Source organism: Clarias gariepinus, chromosome 8 (assembly GCF_024256425.1).
Source record: "Clarias gariepinus isolate MV-2021 ecotype Netherlands chromosome 8, CGAR_prim_01v2, whole genome shotgun sequence".
NCBI lineage: Eukaryota > Metazoa > Chordata > Actinopteri > Siluriformes > Clariidae > Clarias > Clarias gariepinus.
Genome location: NC_071107.1, coordinates 29,732,061 through 29,742,598, shown reverse-complemented (window position 1 = coordinate 29,742,598; position 10,538 = coordinate 29,732,061). Strand labels below are relative to the sequence as shown.

The 10,538-nt window shown below is 37.6% G+C and overlaps 1 protein-coding gene across 1 annotated transcript; it reads left to right on the top strand.

Annotated features, from left to right (window-relative positions):
* Nucleotides 1-649: 649 nt before the first annotated feature.
* Nucleotides 650-9,991, top strand: bmp5 (bone morphogenetic protein 5). Its single transcript, XM_053502500.1, has 7 exons — nucleotides 650-1,537; nucleotides 5,027-5,219; nucleotides 7,327-7,475; nucleotides 8,459-8,656; nucleotides 8,922-8,998; nucleotides 9,131-9,241; nucleotides 9,372-9,991. The coding sequence occupies exons 1-7, from the start codon at nucleotides 1,048-1,050 to the stop codon at nucleotides 9,519-9,521; spliced, it is 1,368 nt and encodes a 455-aa protein (XP_053358475.1). The 5' UTR covers nucleotides 650-1,047; the 3' UTR covers nucleotides 9,522-9,991.
* Nucleotides 9,992-10,538: the final 547 nt, after the last annotated feature.

The window sequence follows — 10,538 nt, the reverse complement described above, 5'->3', positions numbered from 1 at the left end:
GGCACAAGATGATCTGACATGAGTTCATCACAAAGGTTTTTAGTGGCCACGAGATCAGGTGTGTATGAGTTCTTCCTCTCCAACCTTGTGCACAGCCCTGTGCAATGTCATGCTGGAACATGTTGGAGCTCAGCCTGTTGAGTCCAGTGGGGGGAAATTGTACTTTTACAGCACACAAAGACTTTCTAGACCAGTGTGTGGCCACGGGTTATAATGATCAGGTGTGCACAAGATTTCCACACTAAATAAAAAAAAAAGGCGTTTCTTTGAGGTTGCAAAGTCATCCATAAAGAAAGGTAGAGTTTAGAGTTGTTGTTTTTTTTAAGCAACAGGTGTTAAACTCTCATATTGCTAAGTTATTGCTGGTGTTTCTTTATAGTGCGCGTGAGGCCAATGCGCGTGATAAAAATCACTTCCACTAGAACGTGCAGGGACTAAACCCTATTCTGTGCGTTTCCCTGCTTTGCATGATTACTACGGGTGTCATATATCAAGTGGCTCTAATTTCACGATGAAGCGTGGTCAACGAGACTTCATGCGACCGCTAGAGGTGAACACGAATCCTGTGTGTGTGTGTGTGTGTGTGTGGGACGGACTACTCGGTCTGAACTCTTTTTTTTTTTCCTCCCCCACACTGATGTCTACTGTTGTAGCGCAGGAGCTCCGGCGGGTTTAAACAGCGAGCCCTGACTCTTCACTCACTCGGGCGACTCGGAGCTCTGGGGCCGATCAGCACCAAGTCCACCAGCACTGATCTCAACGAGCAGTTCTGTCTGTCTGTCTGTACGTCTGTACGTCGGGGTTTTGCTTTCCGTTTGCGCAGAACAAAGTTAAAGAACAGGCTAAGAAGTTTACTAACACGGATCCCGCGTGATGTAACCCATCACACTGGAAGGTTCTGACTTCTTGGCGACGCGGTTTTACTTCTGATCTACAGTTCGGCTGTTGCTTGATTAGATTATTATGAATGGTACACGCACTGTCATGGAGTTGGTCAACAGCCCGAGACGCGCGTGGTGAACAAACAGCATCACAACCTCGCCAGCTATGAAGGTCTTAAGGCTTTGCCACGGAGCGGCCTTCGCACTCGTCTGGAGCTGCCTCGGCTTCTTTCAGAGCGTCCAGTGCGCGTTAGGGGACAACCATGTCCACTCGAGCTTCGTGTACAGACGCTTGAGAAACCACGAGCGCAGAGAAATCCAAAGGGAGATCCTCTCCATCCTGGGTTTGCCCCATCGCCCGAAACCTTTCTCTCCGGCCAAGCAGGCATCCTCGGCGCCTCTCTTCATGCTCGATCTGTACAACGCCATGACGACCGAGGAAGCGGAGGAGGAGGAGGACGCGCTGCTCGAGAGCGCAGGCAGAGCGATCAGCATGAACTCCCTGGGAAACCCGGCGAGAAGCCAGCACAGCGCGGCTCCCTATGGATATTCCCGAGCGCCCGTGGCCTGGACAAGTCAGAGTCCACCTCTGGCGACTTCACACGACGCGAACTTTCTCAACGATGCCGACATGGTTATGAGCTTTGTCAATCTGGGTAGGTATACACTCCAGGAACTTTATACTTTACCTTGTTTTCGTTTTGTTTTTTCGCTCTTGGCAAACTTTCTGAGAGTTTTTACCAACACTGAAAAAAGCCTGTTAGAGCCCATTATAAGCGCACTAAACATGCCCACTCTCTTCAACACACCTATAGTACAAAAAAAGAATATATATATATATATATATATATATATATATATATATCTCTATAACCTGTATTCAGGTTTTTTTTTTCTTTAGAAAATGCACACAGCTGTACTCATATTCAAATATTAAATGGACATCCTGTAGAAAACAATACATATCTGGATGGAGAAAAAGCTTCCACCTTCACAATCAGAACTTTGTTCACAGTCTGGCTTGGCCTTAGTAACTTTTTCCTTTTGGGGGGAGAATGGGCCGGGACGCCATCAGCACAATACTTTACTATTGGTAGTACTATTTTAAAATATGATTTAATTCATTGTGGTGAAGCTACGCACACTTTCAGAAACTTTCAAAACTTTTCAAGGTTTAAAAACCCTATGAGTAAAGATTTGTTTTTAAACATATCCCATCTGTTCAAATATACAGTATTTCTTTCCTTTATTATTTTTTTGCCACGAAAGTTATTTGTTTTTTTCGAACATTCTTCCTTTTTCAACTTAACATTATTTTTACGCTTATTTGTTTTTGTGTTGTAGAATTACATTTTCAAGTCACAGTAATACCTATGCAAATTCAATAATAAATAATGTAGATTTGATAATTCTGTTAAATTCATGTAAAAAAAAACAAAAAACAAAAAAAAAAATAACAACACCATCCACATCCACCCCTGGCTCAGCTTCCCAGACCTCATTTTAAGATTCACCGGCTTATAAATATACATAACCAGCAATATGTTCATTCATTTATTATCTATTAGTAAACTTTTCAACACATTAACAAAAGAATTCCTATCGGCAGTGACCGTAGATGAATACATGAGGGTCAGTGTTTTGCTCTGATGATTGTATTAAGATAAAAATGAATCACTAGATGTTTGTACTGTATGTCGCAAACCCCAGTGTTGTCACTTGTAATCTATGAAACTTACTAAAACTGTTTTTCTAAATTATAATAACAAAAATATGCCTCAAATTACACAGAAAAAAATAGTAATAAGTAATTCCAATTTTTATTAAATTATTTTTATATCGTGTATGAATACTACACCAAATGTAATGTTAAAACAGGATCTATTCTTACATTTTCTTTTGACACCCTTTCATTTACAACCTATAGGCTAGACTATATACAGCATGGCATTTAAATCTCCATAACCGAGATAAAATAGAACAGCAAAGTCTCTGGAAACTCTGAAACTCTGAGACAATTACAGGTTAGAGAAGGAAAAGACACTGGCCTCTAAAGAGTATTATTATATCTGATAATTTGTAAAGCCTCTGTAGTGTCTGTGAAAATTCTGTTAGACATGGGATAAATACACATGGTATGCAGTAGGGGTAAGCAGGAAACATTAAATAAATTCTCTGGGACATGCTCAAGTGTTGTGTTGAATACATGCTATTAAGGCCCTGGTTTCTGGAATGTTGTGTGTTTTTAAAGAGTCACAGCGATACGCATGATTAAGACCGTAATGCTCCAGTAGCCATGACCTCTCTCACCCAGAAGCTCATGCATACTTATCAAATGAATGTTTGACCTGTTGATAATTTGACGTAATTGTTTCCTGTTGTTATAGGGAGGACAGGGGACAGGGTAGACTGGTTTTGGTCATGAAACGTTCGCGAGTGCTGCTGTTTTCCCGCGTCAGAATTTATGAACATAAGTTCATGGTTGCACTGCGTCATGTTTCATGAGAGCTTGAATTACCAAAACTAAGTTTTCATATCCTGTGCTGTGTTTTTGGTCAGTTACTGTATGTAAAAGTTGTTAAATTGTCAAAAATAATAACAGATTTTTGACACGAGAGCGACAAAAGCAGATTAAATTTCTGGCTGACCTTTTGAAACATTTCAGTTTAGGTAGCCCACGGGGAAAGCCCTCACAACGACTATACTACATGTGTTTTCACTTAGAGTTTAGGGGGCATGTCCACGGTTCACTTTAGAAGAACAGGTCTACTAATTTAAAATAAGACACAACCAATGTTGGGACAATCATTGTATGCAGTTAAAAACTTAATACTGACAAATTGCCATCCATTTATTTATTAATGTGTGTATATTTTCAAAAAACTATCCTAAAGGTATTTATTAGAAGTATACACTCTATTTGGAAGTAAAATTAAATATCTCATTTCTGAACACTTCTGTCAGTTGATTCTTGCCTAATAAACCATACTACAAAAATATTCTGACAGGATATCACTACATTTTTCATAAATTTGATTAAACCTCGCATTGTAATGTATAATCTAAAATTTAGAAACATAAAATAAATGAGTAACTCACAACCATGGGTCTCCAATCCTGTAAAAGTAACTGCTTTACAGGTTCACTGTTTAAACTGCAAACACTGTTCCAGAAAGTTATGCTTTAAATCAATCTTGTGAATTAAACCAGTGCTGTCCGTGTCCTAACAGACCCTGACCTCTGTTCTTAATTAGCCGACCAGGCTTGAAGTTGAGCCTGAGCAGCTGGTATGACTTGGGCCTGGCCTCTGACCTCTTCCTGTTAAGTAGCCGTAAACTTTTACTATAGATAAATTATCAGTGCTGCCTTATATCACTGACACTATAGACGTACAATGCTTTCTCCTTTGTTATCACTTTGCACTCTTATTTTAGGCCTTGTATATAACAGTAAGGATGATTTCACTGCTTTTCAATGTGATAACAACCCCGACCGTAGTGTCGTTAGACATATAAACATCTGGTTGTTTAGATTCTAGATATTCGGAATGTTCAGAGTTCATAAAGTCTATAAATCAGGGACGTTGTGACTAAAGCTTTGGGTGTTATAAGTTTAGGGAAGCAGGACGTCTTAGATGAAGACATTTTTAAATGTCTGTTAAGCAGTGGAACATCTTATTATCTTTGGAATGTGTGTGCACTTTAAACAGGACAATTAAAAAGTAAACATCCATGAGGTAAAATATGTGAAATATGTCAATATTGCCAGCCTGTCCAAGAGAACAAACATTTTATCTTGGACTTGTCTATGCTGAAGGGCAGAGTGTCATTAGTGAAGGCCTGTTTTGCTTAACAGGCAGATCATTCATCATACTGAGAGAATACAGAAAGCTCACAGCAGAGGCCCAGTACTTAAAACGTTACCTCTGCACATTTGACTAATTTAATGGACATACAGTTTTTTTTTCTCTGTCTCTGTCTCTTTTATCTAAATGTTTAGATTTCGAAATTTGTATGATGGGAATTTAAAGGAAGCAAATGTTAACAGACATATCATGGCCCTCCAGCAAAGACCTCATGATCTGAAGAGAATAGAGCTCAGTCAATACCATTTTACCAACACTTTTCCACCCCTCTCTTTTGTAGTGGAAAGAGACAGGGACTTTTCCCACCAGAGGAGACACTATAAAGAGTTCCGTTTCGACCTAACTCAAATTCCAGAAGGGGAGGCTGTAACTGCAGCAGAGTTTCGCATCTATAAAGATCACAGTCATGGAAGATATGAGAATGTCACTTTAAAGGTCTCCATATACCAGGTGACGAGGGAATATCAAAACAAGTGAGTACAATAGACACATATAATGATGTAATGTTGTATACGCATTTGTACAATAAGTACCACGACTACTTAGGAAATTATATTTACCTGTCCAGTTTTCTCTTTATGTGGCACAAATCATGATGTTTAGAACCAGACACCAGAGCATAAACCATTTTTATTTGTTTTTCTGATAAAGAAAAGAATGATTATTTTTTTTTATCCCCAGTCTTCCAACAACACTGTCTGGACTAAATTTTCTAACTAAGGGTACATTTAAATTTTTTTCCATTAGTCTTTTAAAACTATAGCTGCTCTGTAAAACTTTAGGTAGGCAATCGGGCAGAAAATAAAAGAACATCCTGTTTACACTTGTGTGTGTCTGGAGTCTGTCTGGAGTCTTCTCTAGTGGTGATAAAACAGCATGTTTCAGGAAGTTTTAAGAGAGTAATTTGTCACCATTGAAATACTGACCTGTCTTTGCCCACACGTGTCAGCTAATATACTATTTCAGCTTATATACATTGAAAAAGGGGAGAAGAAAATAACCAATTCATACATTTAGTAAAAAAAAATAGAAAAAAAAATCCCAAATTCTTTTTTTCTCTTTTTACAGCTGAAATGATTTATTAATCTTGCTACTATTTCTCTTTCATAAGCTCCAATAAAAAAATAAACATGTTTAAATAATATGTTTAAATATGTCATATAACTGTGTTGTAGAAGACACATACTCTGTAGAAAAGGGTTATCATTGGGCTGTACATGATTTTTAATAACAGTTAATGATTGTGGACGTTTATATAAAACGGAATGGAGGGTAGGATGGTAAATAGTACACATAATCATAATTAATAGACGTTAGAATGGCAGTTCCATTCTAAATCACTACTCAAAAGTGAGTTAGAAGCAGCTGTGCTTATGCACTTATGTGCTTATGCACTTATGATATCTAATCTATCGGCTTACACTCATTCATAGTCTGCGCCAAGATCTGTAGCTGCGTACGTTCCTTTGTCTCAGACAAAGGGGGACCATGCACATGTTGTGGGATTTGTTATTAGTTCACCTTCTATTCAGACCCTGCACTGCCTCTCTCTCACCATGTTCTCCGATAAAACCCAGAGATCAAAGGTTTCCATTAACAGACCATTTGCAAGTTTCCTCTACCTATGAAGTCTCGGAAGCCCATTTAGTTATCGCTTTTGATATATCCCTACCACCTTGTCAGGCTAGTCGTTTCCCAAACAGGGCCATCTGCTTCTAATAATGACCTCCAAAAGAGAAGCGCCACTTCCATATAGTGTGCCAGCTAACCCACTGGTCCCTTTTATAGTAATAATGATCTGAAACAGAAACCTGTTACTTATCTTTAATCATATATGACCAGACCATAGACACAGCCTATACCTGCCCAGCGTGAATGCAGAGGAGATATGTGACCCCTGTGATGGCCACGAGTTGGGTTTAAGCTATCGTAGTCATCAAAGGCCTACTGTACCACTAGACTAGTTTTAGGGACAATTGCTGTTGATGCCAATAGTTTTTATTGGCAATGCCAATGCCAACAGTCTTTGCTATAATTTTTTTCACAAGATGTTAACATTTGAACTGAAATAATGTTTAAAAAATAAGAGTGCTCTGTGGTTGCTCTTTATAAATTGGTAAAAACAAGTGACAAATGTAAGTAAAATAAAGATAAAGGGATTAGGCCAGGAAAACAATTTTAGCATCCTGTTGGATGAGTTTTTTTAGATTCAAAGTAAAAAGAAGAAAGAAAGGAAAAAAAGAACAGTCAAAGAAGAGTAAAGTCTAAGAAGAACTGTTTGTGATATGATTAGAACAAAAGTGTGCATGTGGCATGTCTGGGCCTGCTGCTGTCTCTGATCTGCTTTTTTTTTTGTGTCTGTTCTCATGGTGTGTGGCCCACAGACCATTTTGGAACATGAGACAATTAGATTAACAGGAATTGCTGGTCCATGATATTGATGCCAAGATGACAAAGGAATGTCTGGAACAGATTGATACTGAAGCATGCATTTGGAAGTTGTTATTAAATAATTCAGGCATTTATGACCACCATTTTTAAGACCTACTCTCACAGCTGTCCTCTGAATTTGTTATTTAGGGATGCAGATACATTTTTGCTTGACTCAAAGAAAATCCGTGCCTCAGATGGAGGATGGCTGGTGTTTGACATCACAGCCACCAGTAATCACTGGGTACTTAACCCACAGCAGAACAAGGGCCTCCAGCTCTGTGTAGAGACCATGGACGGTAAGGAAATGACACCCATGTTATTGGGAGTAGATCTAAGAAATAATAAATGCATTGTAATATTATCAGATTGTCAGTAACTAGTGGCACTATGAAGTTCAGTATTTGTGTTCTCGGGCACGTAGGGTGAAAAAAATAATAAGCTCAGGCTCCAGGGATAAGAAGATTTAAAGTCTGTGCTATTCATTATTCATTTATAGGTTAGTAGGCTTAACAACCAGAAACAGAAAGAAAAATCCTACTCCTTATTTTCATGATAACCCACACAAACTATTTACCTATGTTTAAGCTTGATGCACTTTACAGTCAGGTAATGTCTCTCCACACTGCTACTGTACTACGCATTTGCACCACCTGCTGCACTACAACCATCAGCTAAGATACAACCTGCCTGACACTGGAACTGTTTTTATGGACAGGATTAATTAGCATAAACTCATATGCGTTAAACCTTGTCTGTGTTAATACAATTGCTTGTCAGACATTATTATATTAATTACCACTTTTAAATCTTTTAAACAGGGTTATAGTATATATCAAGTAAAAATATCTTGTTAATATACAGTAGTTATTGAATTGGATTATCCAGTCATTAATTAATGTTAACTGCATGGTATATTTTTCATCAAACAAACATTTATTTGTACAAGTTATATAGCTATGATTCTTATAAAAAAAAAAGAAGACTATTCTAGTGTCATTAATCATTTGTCACAAACCATGTTTATTTCCTGTTGAGTGCTTGTTTTGTTGCACTTGGCTAAACAGTGCATGGCACAAAGTCATACGTCACAAGACATCTAAGACAGCTTATTAATTTTTTTTGAGCCAAATAAATTTGTAGAAATACATAATACTTCAGGGCAACAATTTCAGGGATTGCTAGTTATTTAATTACGTATAAACATATGCTCGCTATTGGACAATGTATTATCAGTGCTGCTGAATAAACAAGGCATTTTGAAACGTGTCCACCTTTACAGGTCGAAGCATCAACATGAAATCAGCCGGGATCATTGGCAGAAGTGGGCCTCAATCCAAGCAGCCTTTTCTTGTGGCATTTTTCAAAGCCAGCGAAGTGTTGCTGCGCTCTGTAAGGGCCGCAGGGGGGAAGAAGAAGAATCCTAACAGAAACAAAGGCAGAAGTCAATCGAAAACCCCACCGGTTCCCAGGACCGGAGGTATAACCCAACATGAAAGCTGGATATAGGCAATACATTTTACTTTGAATATGGATTAAATATCACACACTAGTGTAAATCCTTAGGCAACTAAGACATGTCTTGCTTAACATCATTATTTGAAAAACTACCTTCTAGAAGCTGGAGAAGAAGTGCTCATAAGGGTTGGCCACCGAGCCCACCCATGCAGGAGTAGACTAAACAACAGTAAATGACTATGCTAGCGTTTGAACACTGATGGTGGGTTTTGGTTGCCTTTATCTAGATCAAAACATCAGCGAACAGAAGCAGGCCTGCAAGAAGCACGAGCTTTACGTCAGTTTTCGTGAATTAGGATGGCAGGTGAGGGGCATGTTTCAGAAAAAAAAACAAAAATGAGCATAAATTTTTAATATTTTAAAATGCTTCTCTCTTAAGGTAACACATTGTCTTTTTGTTGTTGTTTACCTTTTTTGTCTCTCCGCCTTTTTCAAGGACTGGATAATTGCACCGGAGGGCTATGCAGCATTTTACTGCGATGGAGAATGCTCCTTCCCACTCAATGCACATATGAATGCAACAAACCATGCAATTGTGCAAACTCTGGTAAGTTGAAACCTATATATATAATAAGGCAATGCAGCATGTGTCATAAAAACACAATAAATCCTGATATGAGTAATACGCCATGGCTGTTGAGTAAAAACTGATGTGATTTTGTTGTTCTTTCATTAAGGTTCATCTCATGTTTCCTGATAATGTGCCAAAGCCTTGCTGTGCACCAACCAAGCTGAATGCAATATCAGTGCTATACTTCGATGACAGCTCAAATGTAATTCTGAAAAAATATCGCAATATGGTAGTCAGGTCTTGTGGGTGCCACTGAAGTCATACAGTACATCTTTGAGAGGGCTTGTTTGTTTTGTTTTTTTGGAGGGAACACACATCAGCCCTTATATTGTTATGCTTCACACTGTCAGTGCGGGTTATAAATTAAGTTCTTTATTGATTGGAGTCTTTGGAGCAATCAGTTAAAAAAGAAATAAATCTGCCACTTCTGTATTGTTGGAAAAAATACCAGATAGATAGTTTGGAGATTTACAGTAATGTACAGTGTTATGTATATATTAGCTCATGAATGTGCTTATTTATTTGGCTTTATTTTTAAATAGTAGGAGACACATTAAACATTTACCACTCGCAGGTAATAACCGGTATTTCCTGAAACCCCCTTTGAGGCCAGTCAAGCAAGCAGCAGCTATTTTTGCTCCTTTGATCAGTTCTGGTGATTTTAAATGGAGATGTTTTGATTTCCTTCAGACTTTACACACATTTACATTAGTAATTTGAATTATATATATATATATATATATATATATATATATATATATCAAAATATTACATTTATTGTTTTAGGACCAATGTTAATGTGTTATTAAATATATTTTAAACAATCTTAATGAAATGTCTCTTTTCCTTTTACATAATAATTTCATCAGTCATCATACATCTTAATTCTGCATACAGCAGGCAAAAGTCTTATGCAATTACATTTAGGCTACCGTGAATAGTACTAGCACTTCCCAAATTCTGGTTTTATATAGTGATTATTATTGTCTGTCTGTACCTGCATGACTGTTAAACTTTAAATGTCCAAATCACTCAGAGGAGAATGATTTTCCTTTTATTTCTAATTTCTTTCAAGGTTTATTCGTTTTAAATTTAAGGGAATTTTCACCTTTAAATGAGTTTCATCATCTATCGGGTTTTGGTATCATCAGATAGAAACCATTTGTAACCAACCTTTGACTTTACTGACTGTTTAGGATCATTTAACAGAAACATTTTTATATGCTCATACCAGTTTCTTATAAATCTTAGTTAGAAAATAATAAATTATACT